Source organism: Platalea leucorodia, assembly GCF_965183815.1.
Source record: "Platalea leucorodia genome assembly, chromosome: 4".
Lineage (NCBI taxonomy): Eukaryota > Metazoa > Chordata > Aves > Pelecaniformes > Threskiornithidae > Platalea > Platalea leucorodia.
The window spans coordinates 126,012,079-126,028,494 of NC_138826.1; the positions used below are offsets into that span (position 1 = coordinate 126,012,079).

At 48.7% G+C, this 16,416-nt stretch overlaps 1 protein-coding gene across 1 annotated transcript in view; it reads left to right on the forward strand.

Annotated features, from left to right (window-relative positions):
• Positions 1-16,416, forward strand: part of LOC309589755 (uncharacterized protein) — a gene marked incomplete at both ends in the record, with an annotated part of 100,974 nt that overhangs the window by 60,214 nt on the left and 24,344 nt on the right. The window contains 18 exons of the mRNA XM_082310235.1: positions 1,395-1,475; positions 1,587-1,637; positions 2,652-2,687; positions 2,807-2,851; positions 3,446-3,490; positions 4,119-4,154; positions 4,502-4,537; positions 5,102-5,161; positions 5,837-5,962; positions 6,658-6,729; positions 6,908-6,943; positions 7,247-7,306; positions 9,190-9,234; positions 10,568-10,603; positions 11,775-11,810; positions 14,265-14,321; positions 14,497-14,568; positions 15,971-16,042. Of these exons, the coding sequence (XP_082166361.1) occupies positions 1,395-1,475; positions 1,587-1,637; positions 2,652-2,687; positions 2,807-2,851; positions 3,446-3,490; positions 4,119-4,154; positions 4,502-4,537; positions 5,102-5,161; positions 5,837-5,962; positions 6,658-6,729; positions 6,908-6,943; positions 7,247-7,306; positions 9,190-9,234; positions 10,568-10,603; positions 11,775-11,810; positions 14,265-14,321; positions 14,497-14,568; positions 15,971-16,042 (1,002 nt within the window). The remainder of the gene's footprint in view (positions 1-1,394; positions 1,476-1,586; positions 1,638-2,651; positions 2,688-2,806; positions 2,852-3,445; positions 3,491-4,118; positions 4,155-4,501; positions 4,538-5,101; positions 5,162-5,836; positions 5,963-6,657; positions 6,730-6,907; positions 6,944-7,246; positions 7,307-9,189; positions 9,235-10,567; positions 10,604-11,774; positions 11,811-14,264; positions 14,322-14,496; positions 14,569-15,970; positions 16,043-16,416) is intronic.

The window sequence follows — 16,416 nt, forward strand, 5'->3', positions numbered from 1 at the left end:
GGAGCGTTATTACCCCCTGCAATTTCCCACCACCCCAGTAAATGGCAGTTTTATGAGATCGCATGCATACGGGTCGCCTTCAAAACCTCGGCGAGGTCTTGGCAACCCGTGGGTTTGCCTCGCCGCTGCCTTGTGACGCTGTTCGCACGTCTGCAAATTGAACGTGGACCCGTGCTAAAGAGCAGCGGTGTTTTACAGCCGGTCTGCACGCAGATGAGCTGTGACCCAGCGCAGGATGGATGGGAACGTCCACATGGTCTCATCTGATGGTGCCATCTGATCCACCCAGATCACCCCCGTGTAAACCTGGGAGATGTTTCTCTAGCCTGTCCCACAAAAACACTAGCCTGTCCCGCATCACTGACCTGTCTTTCATTCCTCCTTCTGTCTCTTCGCCATGTTTCAGTAAAGAATTTTAATTTTAATTGGACCAAAATAATTTTTTTTTTTCCTCTCTTACGTATTTTGGTGAGTCAGAAGCTTCCTGGGCTCATTAGCCACTAGGTGAAAGTATCATCTGGCTAGTTAAAATCCAGCAAAACAGGACTATCATCCCTGCAAACCTGACAGCGTAATGTCCAGGGCTGGACTAACCAGCATTTCTTGGAAGTCCTTCATTTAGGATTTACTTTCCCTTAACTTTAACCATCTAAAAGTCTCAACACATACTTCTAGGTGAAATTAAATTAGATGAATCCAGGTCTTTTTGTTTCTGCAACAAAAAATGTGGGAATAGTGCTAAATAACTGCACCCCATCCTGGCTTTTCCCTCTCCTTCATGTGCTCCTGGCAGGTCTCAGGGTTGGGGTTTGGGTGCAAGGAGGTGCCCGGCTCTCTTTTGTTATAAATCAGTTCACTGCTTTTTTGCTTTCTTATCAAAATGTTCAGCAAAGCTACACTGCAGTGCTTCCACTGTGTGGTTTGGAGAATAATTGCTGTACACTGGGATACCCACCAGCTAGGAATATTATAATTTTTACAGCAGCAAGCAGATAATTTACTGTTGCTAATATGGAAAAGAACAAACAATTTGTGATCCAGGCCAGTAACTATTTGTACAAGCTTTACTGTGTGTGCCTTAAAAATATATTGGCCAAAATCATGAGCACTGCAAACATCACCAAGTGGCAGGTTAATGTGTAGACGTTAACAGGCATTAATAGTTGTGTTATTCCAGTCAGGTATACTGGGTACATTAAATGCATAGCAAGTGTGTTACCCAGCCATGGCTGGTGCAGGGAGGCATTTGCAGTTCAAAGTTGCAATGTTTTAGGTAGTTTTTATTTCTTTGAAATAATAGTAAATTAATTGCACAGTGCTAAATAATATATATGTTATTATTACTATATATATAATATTAGATGCTCAGCAAGATGTTGTCTCCTTTCCTGCAGGAAAATGTGAATTTGGATGATGGCTCTGCGCTCCCAAGGCCTGTGAGAGCCAGGAGATCTGCCAAGCACGAGAGACACATGGTAAAGACCCTGTTTCACCGTGGTGGCTTCGGGCTGGCCGGCGTGCAAGAGCGGAGCCACCGGCGCAGTCCAGGAGGCAGCGGTGACCATTCCTTATTGGCTCCATCACAGGTTCATTCCCCTGGTGCCCCAGGAGCTCGGAAATCCCCATCTGGATCTGCGGTGAGTGAAGACCCCCATACAAGGTTGTCTTCAAACACATGGACGCAAGGGGAACCCCCCTTGCCCACTTGTGCAAAGTCACGATGAATGTAGAGGGGGGCGTGAAAGGTTAGTGATAAATATTAATAAATAAAGCAAGAAACAGCTGCAGAAGAAGCTGTTTTTCTTGGCAGAGCAGATTGTTCTTCCTGTATCTGGCAAGGGAAACGTGATGCTCAGAAAACAGAAGTGGGGAAAATCAAACATAATTAGTGAGGGAACATAATAACCTGGTTCATTGGGGAAAGCAGCAGAACTGAAGGGTGTTTTGTGTCCTGAGAGTGTAGAAGATATTTGCATGTGTGTTTAAATGTGTAAATATATGTGTGTGTTTATAAACATGTACATCTCTGACATACCTACACAATTACATCGCCCACTTTAACACAATATGCTGAAATGGAATGAGCAAAGAGGTGATTTTTCCAAAATTTAGGAGAGAAAGACCTATTTCCCGGAGTTAAGGATGAAAAAATCTGAACAAAAGATTTCCCCTAAGTTTGAATGAATTTCTTTGAAAGCGGTGAGTGACCCTCACCCTGCGTTCCCAGGAGAAATGGCAGCACTGAACTGAGATTGTCTACGCCATGAGAAAACACATCTCTTCTCATAGCCCTCCATAAAGCACGAGGGTTAAGGTGGGACATCTGTGCTGTTGCCAAAAGTCTGGTACTGAAGCATTTCTTGGTTCACGGACCCTGCCAGCCCATACGCGATGGACAGAACCAACTCTCAGATGTCCCGTCCAGGCTGGAGCAGATCAGAAGGAGCCTGGAGGCCACCCTATATCCAGTCAGGGGCACTTCAATGGGGGTCTCACGATCCCTGGTAATACACGGCTTCCCTACGAGATGCCTCCAGCCTCTCCACTAGCTGCCCAACATCTTGCTGCTCAGAGATGTCTTTTCCATGGCTTAGGGGCGAAATGTTTCTCCAACTGCTCTCCCACTTTCCTCTTTTCTTTTTCAATTCAAGGCATACCCAGGCGCTCATCACCCGAGGAGAATTAAGGTACAGTATTCATGTTGTACTCCTCTTATCGCAGCTGCGTGGGGTGAAGATGCAGCTGGTTCTTTCTCCCATCACGCTGCATCCCAGCCCTGTTCTGTACGTGCTTTTTTTCCTTACAGAAGGAGGAAAGTGGGCCAGCAGATCCACCCTCCCATGGCCAAAAGGTCAGTGCTTTTGTTTCACCTTTTAATGCAGATAGATACCCAGCGGTGCTGGGGGGAGGCAGGACAGTGATCCATCTTCCCAGAGCAGTCTCATTTGGAGGCTGAGGAATCATGGGTGAAAACTGGCCAGGCCGGTGGGTTCAAGGGGTAGTAATCAACGGTTTTGTTGATTGGTAATGAGCAGAGATCCCAGACTTGAACCTTTCACAGTTCATCCAAACAAGAGGTTTGTGTTTTGGGGATCCTTAATCTCTCCTCTGTGAACTTCTCCCATCTCCCTTAAATTCATCGCATCTTTTAACATCTGCAGTAGCCTGGGGCAGGGAGACCCTCAGCTTACCGCTCATATCTGGCCCTTACTCTCTAATTTATGTTTTCTCTCTCTACATTTCCACTGCACAGGATAGGAGGGATGGGGTCAGGGACATCCCCGATCTGGTTTGGGAATGCAAGTGGTGGAAATGAGGGGTTCCTCCACAGAGGTTTGCCAAAAGCTGATGCCGGAACAAGGGCAGCACCCTCCTGGTCCAAAGAGGGAAGGGAAAACGTAGCAATGCATGTTTGCAATTGAAGATGTTGCCTGTTGTTTTCCAGGGAGAAATGGGAGTTCCGGGAGCCCGTGGAGACAAAGGAGAAAAGGTAGCGATATCGCTTTTCTGGCCTGAGCCTCTGAGACCAGGAGAAGGCTCTCGGTGCTAAGAGGGTCTGGAAAGGGAGAGGCAGCTGGGGACATGCTGATGGAGAGGACATTCAGGGTTTATGGAAGATTGTGCCGATGTAAATTGGGATTGTCACAGTCCCACCTTTATCCCTGAACCTGGCTGCGTGTTTCTGTTCCCTCCCTTCCAGCAATGCTCACAGGCATCTGCCTTGCGCTCAGGAGTAAATGCAAACATTCAGGGGGTTTTCCTGATGTTCATTTTCTGCTGGATCAGTGAACTAAACCAGGTGACAGACAAGAAAAAGCCAGCCCTGGCACGAGGACAGGGATGGAAGGAGGGCCACACAGAACACCATTTCATGAACACTTTTGGCAACAAAGGCTTATAGAGACCAAATGGCAGATCCAGGGTGGCGGGACCCAGATATTCAGGAGAAAGGCAGACAAGGCACGGCTGTTTTTAAAAGGCACAGCCCGATGGGGAAGGGGTACTTTGCATGGGCTACCCTTTAAACACCTGTGTGGCGCAGCATCCTGGGGACACAGGCATGAGAAGGGAGGGAGGCAGGGGAGGTGGCTGGAAGGTGGATGGTTTTTGTCTTGCAGGGGCAGCCTGGGGAGATGGGAGAACCTGGAGAAAAGGTGAGCTGTGGAGTCGGTATCAGCAGCTGGAGCAGGACAGCGTTACCAGCTAAGTGGCCCAAATCCAGCACTGGAGATTGCCATAGGAAAGTTAAAATCTGCTGGGTCAATCCAGTACTCCATCTCAGTGTGGCTCTGTGTTAGGGCATTTGGCTCTTCCCCGGTCACGCAGCCACTGCCCACCTCCTCTGGGGAAAAGAGGTGGAGGTCAGGGGGGCCAGTTGCTCCATGCTGCCATAGGCTATGAGCACAACTAGACACCTTTGCTCTTTCTCAGGGTTGCCCTGAGGTGGTACTTCACATGACTTCTCTTGCACAGGCTTGGTAACTCTCTCTTTATTTCATAGGGCACCAAAGGAGACAGAGGTGAAAATGGTCAAAAGGTAAAGAACAGCGTTGGTACCACAGTCGGGAGTGTCTCTTTTTACGCTGTGAGAGCTCGTCTCCTGCTCTCCTTCCTCCTTTTGCCATACCTAACCTCCCCAACTCAGGGGAAGATGTCCAGGTAACCTTCTGAGATGTGGGCTCAGTGTGACCCGTCACTCAATGGGGACCCAGCATCTCTCTGTTGACTAGGGAGGGACTCCAGATGGCTCACGTAGACAGGACACCTTATAAAAAAAAAAAAAAAGTAATGTCAGAAGATGAGCATCTCGCCCAGAGTCCTCTGGTACCATCTCCAGCAATGTTCCTGCAACTCAGCTCGCTCTTTTCTAAAGCTGTTTAAATGCTCTCAGCAGCTTTGTCTCTCCAGGTCAGTTAAGACTTCCCATCATCTAAAGGAGATGTGATGGTCAATGAGGGCTCTCTAGGAACTCTCAATGTAGGATCAGCTCTGAGGGACTTCAGCTGGGTGTCCAGGGAGCAGCGTGAAGGAAGATCTCATTTTGATGGGACCACAGTGGAAGGATTGATCTTGATTTTTCCTGACCTTCTTTTCTTCACAGGGAGAACCAGGAACTGGGTTCAGAGGTCCCGTTGGTCAGGCTGGGCCACCTGGATTTAAGGTAAGCCTTTCTTCTCTTCTAGCTAGGATCTCACTTGTTTTTTTCTGGGTCTTTCTCTTTGTAGTCCCTGCTTTCCACTGCTGGGTGTGGAGCACAGAACTGGCTGGGGCTACAAAGGTAAAGCACCAAAGCCAGACCCAGCCTGGGAAGGCAGGAACACCATCACATGGGTTTGGGACAGAAGGGGTGCTCTGTGTCCTCCAAAGGGCCATTTCAAAGCAGGTGAGGTCCAGAGGATAAATATCATAGAATCATAGAATGGTTTGGGTTGGAAGGGAGTTTTAAAGGTCATCTGGTCCAGCCCCCCTGCAATGAGCAGGGACATCTTCGACTACTAGATCAGGCTGTGAAATATGGCTGTGAAAAAAATCCAGGGAATTGTGGTCTCAGCAGCGCTGCATTTCTGTGATCCCTTGGGATGTTGCAGGTCTGCAGGGTCTGAATTCACTGGAGAGCTCTGAAGGTCTGCAGGTGAGGGCTCCCTGCTTAGCAAGCCATGGTACAGCCCTTTCTTCAGCCCTAGGACCTCTCTTATGGATCAGGGCTGGAGGGGGTGTCCCCAATTCTGTGTATTGGTCATGTGAATTCAAGAAGACACCCCAGGCTTTCTCCAGGACCTTTAGGGGGGCACTTAATCCCACCTACAATCCAAATTCTTTGTGATTCACACAACAGGGTGAGCCAGGGGCCCCAGGACCTCCAGGAGCTCAGGGCATCCAGGGCATTTGCGGCAATGCCGGCACCCCCGGGTCACAGGGGGACAGAGGGGCTCCAGGTCTGCCCGGGATGCCAGGACAGAAGGTAAGTGGTGTGCAGTGAGGGGACAGCATGTGTTGTGTTAGCCACCTCTAGGTGAGAACAATGATGGCCCTACTGAGACTGTCTACGCTGGGTGTCCACTGTGGGTCAAGCCCCCACCTATCCAGGTCTCCTGACCCTGAGCCTATATGTAGTTAGTGAAGAGAAGCAGGAACAAAGCCTGGTTGCAAAAGGAGAGGTAACAGCATTTATTAGACCAACTGATGTTGTTGGGGGAAAAAACAGGCCAAAAGATTTGGTATAGGGGGATGTCCTTCAGGTTCAAAAAAAGAAAAAGCAGTGGAGCTCCAAGCAAGGTGGGAACCTGTTGTTCTGCTCTTAAATTTAGTGATGTGACTTGATGAGACGACTGGGAAGAAAAGGGGATGTCAGCGAGGGGTTTTGGGGTCGTTAGCCCCTGGGAACAGAAGGAGCAATGGGTCAGTCTCATTGCAGGGACATGGAGGCTTAGCTGGAGGTGGGGTGGGGGACAGCAATGTGCCTAAACGCAGGGTCTCGGTGTAGCTGGAGTCCCCTCTCCTCAACAACAAGAGGTCCACACGAGGAGGCTATTCCTCCTGCTTGCTGCCAGTGCAGGGAGCACCTGGGGGCACCAGCTCCTGCTTTCTGCCTGGATGGGGGAAAGCAGGACCCTTCCCATCAGGGTGTTCTCCTCCTTAAAGGATTTTGTTTTCAAGGGAGAGCGTGGGAAGAGAGGCCGGAATGGATTTCCTGGGCCTGCGGGACCATCAGGATCCCCAGGAAAAGAGGTGAGTTTTTACATTGCCCCTGTGTCTTTTGAGCAGCAGAGGGATGGCTGCGAGAGAGGTTGAGGCCCTGGCACCTGGGCTGGGTGTGCTTTCACCCTCTTGGAGCACTGGGACAGGAGAGCACTGAAGACTTGCAAAGCAAAGTCCTCCCTTCTATTTTGCTTTCCTTGCCCTACAGGGGATTCCCGGGACACCTGGACCCAAAGGCAACAAGGTCAGTGCCAACCTGCCAGGCAGGTCACAAGTAGCTGAGATCCTGGAGTGGCAATGGGACAGCCCACTGCCCTCCCCTCACTCCTTATCCCTCACCCCATCCAGCCACTTCATCCCTCTTTCACCTTCATGCCCATCTTCCCCATGGTTGCTGGAGCATCCTCCAGAAACAGCAGCAGAAAGTCAATGGAAGTGAGTCTCCTGACTCTTTCTGTGACTTTTAAATCATGGTCAAACTAACCAGCAATCATGTGATATGGTGTCCTTGCTCCAAATGAGACCTCTGGGATTCTCTGATCTGCAGGGAGAAATCGGCGTTGGAGCAGCTGGCCCAAGAGGTCCCCGCGGACTGCCTGGCCCCCGGGTAGGTCCTTGCATAAATGTTCCTGGCTTGGCTTCTTGCAGCCTACCCTATTTTTGAGGCAGCTTTATACCATCACCTCCCACTCACCCATCTTAGAAGATGCCTAAAGGGCTGATTTCAGAGCCCTCCTTAATATTTCACCAGCCAGATTTGGAGGTGATGGACACTGCTATGCCCAGCCAGAGCTGGCACTGACCAGAATCTGTCCACAGGTCACAGTTAGCATCCCCTCCATAATTACATACCCTCAAGCATTACAGATTGCCCTGGTCAACTGCATGGCCAAGTGAATCCTGCCCCACTGTGTTGAATGTGCTTTCACTGGCTAGATGGGAGCAATGAAGGCAATATCTACACCCCTACAACGGCGTGTTTTAATCCTAGCAGCCTGGTGAGGAACCGCCTCAGTTTTTTATGCTTTGGGGCTGCTACCTGCAAGCTCGTTCCTTCAGAAATCTGCCTCCAGCTTTTTTATCCTCCTTCCTCTCTTCCCTCCTGTTGTCCTGGCAGAGGGAAACCAGCCCCCATCATCCTTGGGGCAGCAACGTTCAGTTTTCTTCACGCTGCTGAGAAGTTTTGGTCTCCTTCTGTCAAAGACCCCAGGGAGACCCTCTTGAGTCGTAATCAGAGGCCATGTTTCAATTTGCTGCTTCTGTGGCTGTTCCACGAATAAACTGATTTTATGCTGCAATCCATTTAGACAAACTCCCCATCTGCCAGCAGAACCGTTCAATGAGGCCCCTGAGACAAAACACTTAATGAGAATGTCAACAGCTGTGAAAGGTCTGGGGTAAACCTCGCTCAAGCTTCGTTATCTGAAGGAAATGATGAAATAATGTTTCTGCTCTTCTGACTCCAGCATAAATCTGGAGTGAATCACAGAATCTGAAATTACATTGGCTTTATATGAGAGATCTAAATTTGGACTCGCAGGATGATGCCTAAGTCTAGGCATCTTAAAGACAGGTAAGTCTTGTAGGATCTACCTAGGGAGCTCATAGAAGGACTTCATAGACCCACCAGCACAGCTCTCCCTTGTAGCAAGGTTTGTAAGGAGCCAATAGCACACTTATAGGGAGGCTCAGAACAAGGTCCACAGCATCTGGAAACCACAGCTGGGCATGAAGGTAAGCCTCACATTGGTCTCTAAAGGCATGAGTTACTGTTGAGCCGTTGACTGGTGGCCTCTTCCTTCTGAAAGTCAGTGGTATGAGTTCCAGGTGAATTCCTGGCTGCCTTATTTATTGTGGTGAGTCCTGCTGAAATCATGTTCAGCAATGAGTTACAAATGTGCAGAAAAGCTACTGAGCCCTCTAATCAGGGGGAAGAAATCACTCTGTCCCCGGAACATCTCAGACCTCTCTCCCTTGTTGCATGTGCCTTTGTCAGATCTTGAGGAGGGACATCCTGAGGAGGGACGCACCAAGTCATCCAGCCTCAGATGGCTTCTTCTGAGCTAGTCCTACCAGGGCCTCTCTCTACCAACAGAAAGGAAGAGACACCTTTTTGGAGTGATTTATATCATGCTAAATCAGGTGCAGATCATCTCACAAATGCCCATTTCTCTCAGGGACTGAGGAGAAGCTGAATCTTGAAGCTTCAATCTGACCGAAGCATTATTCTCTGAACACTGCAGTGTCCACCTGCAGTGACATGTGGGTGATCTCAAGCCTTTTAGGCTCTTTCATCCAGATCCATAGGAGCATTAAGGCACCTAATCCTGATGGAGGTATAAGTGAAGAGGTTGGACAACTCCTTCAAGGATCTGGGCTTCTGCATGCTTAATTCCTGTTGTCCCCAGTGGGATGGTTTGCAGAGTTGGGACTGTGCATGTTTCATTTCTCTTTGTTGATGGCCATCACTACCCCTCTCCATCCTAACAGGGTGACGAGGGCATCATGGGAGTCCGGGGCCCCACTGGCACGATGGTGAGTGTTAAAATAGCACAGAGGGCTGATTTTACGGCATGGATAACAGTGGGCCCAGGGCTGGCAAAAACCCCACGAGCAATGAAAAAAAATAAAATGGGTTGATGCTTTCAGTGGGAAATAGAGACTTTGGGAACCATAATTCCGATGTTGTGTTGGGATGAGTGACTCTAAGTCCTGTAGGCAGCTGTGAGACATAAGGTGTCATGCAGAGAACAATTGCTTCATGCTCTTGTCCATTTGGCTGACTCATCTACAGGCTGCTTTTGAAGTCCTCCTGAAATATCACTCCCTCTCTGTCAGGTCTGCTTGCCTGCATGGATTTCAGGGTCTTGTTCTGTTGCAAATTCCCTTTTCACTGATAGGGGACTGAGTCAGGGGAGACGAAGACCACAGCCGATATTTCGACAAGCACCTTTTTATTTATTAGGCTGTTATCTCTAAGGGAATGAATCTGTTATTAGGAGCAGGATGGGCCTTTGTGAAGTTCCTCAGAAGGCCAAGGGTGGTTGCAGTACCAGGTTTTGCCCTGGGATCTCATCCCTGAAGGGCTGATTCTCAGCAAGACTGGCCGTTACACCATGAGGGCTTGCAAGATGATGTGTCCCCGTGGTCAGAGCAGCAGCACAGGGCACAATGTGCTGGGAAAGTCCAGGTTTTGTGCCCTTTGGGAAATGTCTGTGCTCCGTCTCCTCCTCATCCATCCTGTCCATGCCCACCCCTGTGATGAGCTGCCAGTTCTGCAGGTGGAAGGTGTCACCTCTCTGCGTAATCATGGAAGGTTGCCAGTCCCCAGTTTTGCAAATGGGTTACACCTGGGGTGACCACCATGGCTTTTCAGCTCTCCAGGTGTGGTTCCCATCCTGTCTCTGCCTCCAGGGGCTCCGACCTGCCCCGAGGGACATCTGGGGATCCCCGTCACCTCCACCTATGAGGAGCCCTCCAGGAGCAACCCTTCCCCTATGCTCTCTGAGAGGTGGGGGCTGAATCTCATTAATGTTAAGGGTACAAAAATCACACTACATCTTGCAAAATGGGTGACGTTGGCTAAATTTATACATTCACCCAGAAATCCTGAGTTGTGCCTGAGACCCAATGGTGGGCAGAAGCTTAAGGCTAAATTTTCTCTTTGCACCACTGTGATTGACTTCTCCTCAGATTGCTCTCAGGGAGAAGGAAAGGAGAGTAGAGGCTCCTGTGCAGGTCCCACCAGCAGCTTCTCCATGGTGGAGCCCATCCTTGGAGGCAGCTCTGCCTTCAAGTGGAGGCTGCTCTTGCCTAACACCTTCTCCCACTGGTATTTATCTTCACATCTTGTTTTATGTTCTTGCAGGGTCTAAAAGGCTTCCCGGGTGTGAAAGGTGAAAGAGTAAGCAACAGTCATCTTATCTACACAGTGCCTGTGGAGGAAAGCACGGTTGTGGAGAGCCTTTCTCTGCAGCAGCCCACCCTGCTGATGCCCCAGTTAAAACAGTGGGGATAATCCCAGCATCTTCTGGAGGCGGACTGGGAGGGGACCTCGATCAGTGTGTGGAAGTGTGAAGTGGCATTAGCAGCCCCGGCTGGGCTGAGATAAGGGTGCATGCTGTCTTCATGCATGCCTGGTTCTTTTTGGAAGGAAACATGGGAGTTTGGACAGAAAGGGACCCCTGGTGTGGTCTGGTCGATCCCCAAATGTGTAGGGCTAGAGAAATGGGGTCAGATGAGCAGATGTCCTGCAGCATCAGCAGGACAACGACTGCCCACCAGGCAACACATACCCTGTCATTTGTATCGGTGGGCAGGAGTCCCCTCAGTCTCCTTCTGCTACATCCCACTTGCAACCCTTGGAAAGTGTAGTACTGAGAAGAGCAGATTTTGTCCCAAATGTCAGGGGTGTGCAATGGGACACTGGAGGAAGGATCCACATACAGCTCTGCCACTCAGAAGCAGTTCAAGTGCAGTTTTAAAGCCTGTCTCTACTCTCCTGTCCCCACCTGGTCCTTGCAGCCTCCCCCTTCTCTGGCTGTCACCACATCAGTGTTGAGCACTGGAGAAGGTTATGAGATGCCATCAGGAATGAGTCCTGCCCTTCAGCCTCATGTCCCATGCCCATTATAAAAAACTTCCAGGAACAGCTAATATTTCATACACTCTCAGTAAAGCATGCCAGATTTGAGGTTGAAAGTTGGGAAATCCTGTATTATATAGGATGCCTTCCCACCCTAGATGTCGTGTAGGCACATCCGTGCAGCATGGAGATGCTACATCGCATTGGGACGTCAAAATCCAGCATTAGCTCCACATCATGGATGTGCTGAGCATGGAGTCCGGCAAACCACTTCAGTCCTCCGGGTCTTTATTTTTTCATCAATGCAATAAATTCTAGTTGTACGCAATCTCTTGTGGTAAGCTAATAATTTTGCGGAGTGCCCAGAGGAACTGACTTCCAGCTGTGATAGATCTTAGTGGCTTGGAATGTGAATCAATGGACTGAGCCACACAAGAAGAGTGAGTAAAAAGGGAATCACTCACTGCCTTTTTTTCTTTCCTGTGTTCAGGGTGATCAGGGACTTCTGGGACCCAAGGGAGAAAGAGTAAGGACATTCCAGATTGTGACTTTCTGGGGAAGGTGGGGTAAAAGGTTTTCAGGATTTTATAGTTACTAGTGAGCAGATGGACAGTTATTTAAATGAGTCTGTGATCTTACCAGGTAGAGGTGTAACTGGTAAAAAAATATTTATATGTGTTTTCAAATATCTGGGGTCTTAGTGATTTTATAGGATTCATATAATTACATGTGGGTGAGCATAGCCCACCCAGCGTGGAGCACTGAGCAAGGATCACAGATGATGGGGTGCAAATGCCTTTCATGGAAGAGGACTTTAAATCCTGCCTTCGATCCATGGTCGTGTGCGCGCTGCCATCCATGTGCCTGAATCAAGATCCCATTGCCAATGAAATCTTCAGGATTTGAGGCTCAGAGCCTCATGTGTGCTTCTCTGTGTCCCTGCTCAGGCATCTGGCTGCCCCCACCGTGAAGAAGTTTTTCCTTCTGTCTAATAGGAGTTCCCCTTGTTGCAACTTGTCCTTTCACTGTGCGCCTCCAAGAAGAGCCTGGATCCATCCTCTCTACATTGTACACCCATGTAGGTAGCGGAAGACAACACGTAGATGCCCCCCTCCTTCTTGGGGGTCTCCACCGGCTTCAATCTACTTTGTTGATGCCATCCTTGCACTGGACACACCGCTCCGAGCTGAGCTTGTGTGATAGTTTTGACAGGATCCTACAAAACAACAACAAAAAAAGTCATTTTGGCAATTATTTGCTGGGGCACAAAAATACCTCCTGTGAATTAAGGGAGGAAGAAAATTTCCACTGATTTTGGTGTAACCGGCTCACCCCGAAGCATAGCACAGTCTTAAAAAGCCTGAGTTGGCTCATAGCAGGTAATGCGAAAATAACTCCCCGAGCGCTTCTGGAAAATGCACAGAAAATGCTGAACTTCTGCCCAGTGTTTTGTTAACTTCCTTCCTGGCTGAAATGGCTTGTTAGAAAATGAGTTTTAGAAAACCTACATGACGATTCTGCCTTTGAGTCATGCAGTATTAAATGATTAAGGCCGATTTGTCTCTGAGGAAGCTACTTTCAAAGGCGACTTGCTCCAGAGACGAATCAATTCTTAATCTGCCTCATGAAGAGGCCCCAAAACACTTTCCAAGCTGAAGGAATGTGTAATGCGTTTTCCAAAGAATACCTTAATAAAATATAAGGTGGAGTGCGAGATAAAACAGGAAGGGGGAGGAATAATTGGCTTGGGTTTGTTCCACATGATTGTGGCTTAACTTTCTTTCTAACTCTCCCTTGATCAATACAGGAGTAACCGCATGAATCCCAGGGCCTGTGCTATGTATTGGATTAAACTACAAGATCTTTATTCTCCCTTTTGTCCCCAAAATTGATTGACCCCCGTCCCGGCTCTGTTAGAGACCCTCCAGAGCAGGGAAGCAGGAGGGTATATTAAGGTAGAATTTGATCAGGGTTCTATGGTGATGGTGATGCTTGGATAAACTGCAAAAGATTGTCAAAGTTTGGGGAATATTGATGGATGTGTGGCTGTTAAGACTCCAGCAGCAAAGCACAGTCACCCTGAACAGGGATGTTTGCAGCACTGAAGAGAGCTGGTGTAAAGGGAGTCCTTTTCAAATGGGCTACAGTTGCCCATTAGAAGGTGGCTTCAACCCTTCTCCCTCCAAACTATGAATGGCATAACCACTTTGGAGAGCCATTTCTTGCATGGGAATAGCCTTGTCGCAGGTTCTTCACTCTCTGAGGAGCAAAATGTCCCTCCTCAGCTGCTGAGCTGATAAATAGACTTGTCACAGATGTGTCCATGGGGTTACTGCATGCCTGTGACTACCATCTCTCTTGGGATGACAGTTTGGGAGTCTGGCCTTCCAAAAACTACCGCTGAGTGCCACTCCCCTTCCTTAGCTCCAACTCTGTGTCCATAAATCAGGACACCGTGAGTAGATCAGTTCACCATCCTGCTTGCATCCAGCTCCCACACCTGGGAAGAGTCGCAAACCTTGACATCCTGAGTGACATATAATGACGAAGGAGCCAAGCCACCATGTCAGATATGAATCTGTCCCACCACTGACAGCCTTGGATCAGGAACTGAACCTCAGGGTCATGCCATGCACAGCTCCATTTCCAGCCATGATGTTTAGACTAGGATAATGCCAGTGGGCCCAACATTTTTTGGAGCAAGAGATCACTGTCAAACCTCAGGACTTCTTGTAGTCTTCTGTGCACGTTCATAATCCAGCTTTTAGTTAAGGACAAACTAACCTTAACAATTAATGTTGTGCTGTTAAGCATATATGCCTTCCCTGGCATATGGACCACAGTTTGGGAAATGCTTACCTTCATTGCAGATGTGCGAATTACCGTTTTGCCCATCATAACAAGTGCGGTTCCATCCAGTGGGACCCATGAGTTCATGTATCGCCAGGTATCTACATCTCTCTGTGTTTCCTTTCTCTAGGGTGAGCCCATGACTATTTTTGGATCCCAGGGCTATAAAGGCAGTAAAGGAGATCCCGTAAGTTTGGCTCTTATTTACTTTTTAAGCTGTCCATTCCTCACTGTTGGTAGCATCAACACTGAGCTTGGGATAAGCACTGAGAACCAGCACTTTGGTCCAGAGCCAGTGGCTGAGAGCTGGGTCCTTCCAGGAGAGAGGCACAATCCACTAATTTCTGTCTTTTACCTTTCAGGGTGAACAGGGCCTGCCAGGTTTTGACGGAGACAAAGGCGAGAAGGGAGAGGATGGGCCTATAGGAGAAAAGGTATGAGCCTCCTGATGCAACTGGGAGATACAGCAAAAGGTCACTGGTGGTGTGAGGAAGAGACTGGTATCTCTGCATCCTCCCTTCCCACGTGCCTGCTGGAAAACGCGGTACAAGGACACACTCACCCAGCTCTTAAGACAGAAAGGGAGAGGAGGATGCTGGGTTGGGGTTTGGGAGCATGATACACATCCAGTTTACTAGGTGTCTGTAGTTTTGGGACCGTGTCTGCAGTACAGGATCACTCTGGGAAAAGTGACCATTCAATTACTGCAGCATTGCAAGAGTCCCACATCTCATTCTGCCTCCAAGAGCTGGCTGTGCTACTTCAAACCCTGCAACTCTTGTGACATTTTTTGTTAAGGCTTGGTTGGCTCCTCTGTTCCTGTTCTTCACACAAGGCTGTCCCCTGGGTGGTGGCAGAGCAAGTCGCCTGCTCCTCCGTCTGCCTTTGCTCTTTGAGAGCACCCTGTGGAGGTCTCAGTTCTCAACCCATCACTGCTCCACTGGGGGGAATCACGTAACTCTTCCACTCTCAGACTGAGTCACAGATTAAATCTCCATGTACTAATCATCCCTATTTTCATATTATGTTAATGCTTTTTGCTCCAGAAGTCTGACCCGGGACAGAGACTCTGCTGAATAAATATAAGTGTCTACACCAGCAGCATCCCTATCTGAGCTAGGCATCCAGCTCCTGTTATTTCCCATGGGGACCTATATAATCAATGTAGTTCAGGGTGGGAATTGCCTGACCCAGTGGGGACATCTCCCTTGTGAAGGGGGAAATCTTGTCCTTACCATGTCTGATTGCACTGATTAGGTCCCCAGTGACTGTAAAGGAAACCATGGAGAAGCTCCCATGGGTGATACCTTTTTACCTGTTTGTTTAAGAAGTCAGATGAAAACCCATGCATGATATCTGTCAGATTGCTTTCTATTAAAAAAATAATACATAAGCGTCTCCTAAAGCAAGAACACCCCTTGGCCAAATATCTGAGCGACTTTGGACAGAGTCCCAGAGTCGTATCTCCACCACCAATAAGTCCAGCAGGGTCTTGTACTTGAGTGCTTTCAAGGAGACAGCTCATCCAGAGGCTTTGAGACCCTTTTCTGCTTGTTTTCCTTCAGTCCCCATCACAGGGCACCAACTCTCATATAGAACAGTTTGCTGAGGTTTCTGCTGAGCCATCCTGCAGCTGGTGGCTTTCTTCCCAAGCACTGGCTGCCGTACAGACCTTTGGGGTCCCTGGGGCTGAAGTCTGCTATAGAAATGGTGCTTTTTGTCATCTTCTTTGCCATCTCCGTGGGTTCCTCTACTGGTCTCTCTCAGGGTGGGAGCAGGTCATTTTGAGAGCAATAGGTAATTAAAATGTATTTGACAGGGATTTTAAAATTTTAGGGAGTCAAAGGTGAAGCTGGCTCCAAGGGAATGATTGGGCTTTTTGGAACAAGAGGACCGGTGGGACAGAAGGTGAGTACAGTGAGCACCTATGTAAAGGCATCCTCTGCAAGAACTGGTGTGTAATATCCCTTCACAGTTTTCTCACAGAATATAATACCGCGTTCCCTCTGCAAAACTGCTAATTGAAATGTTATGGGGCTACCAGAGAGCAGAAGTAGCTGCACTTTTCCAGGAGAGCCCTAAAGGTTTCTCCCATTTTGTAAAGCAGTGGAGTGCCCTGGCATCTTTCCTGGGATAAAATAGTCAATAATGATGTGCTGAAATGTCAATATTTAGGCGTGAGGTGTGAACTGCTGTCTAAGCTCCGATTATAGTCAATGGAGACGTAGGACGTTCAGTTGCCCAGCTGAGATGTTTGGGGTATCCTACCTGCCCCCTCCAAC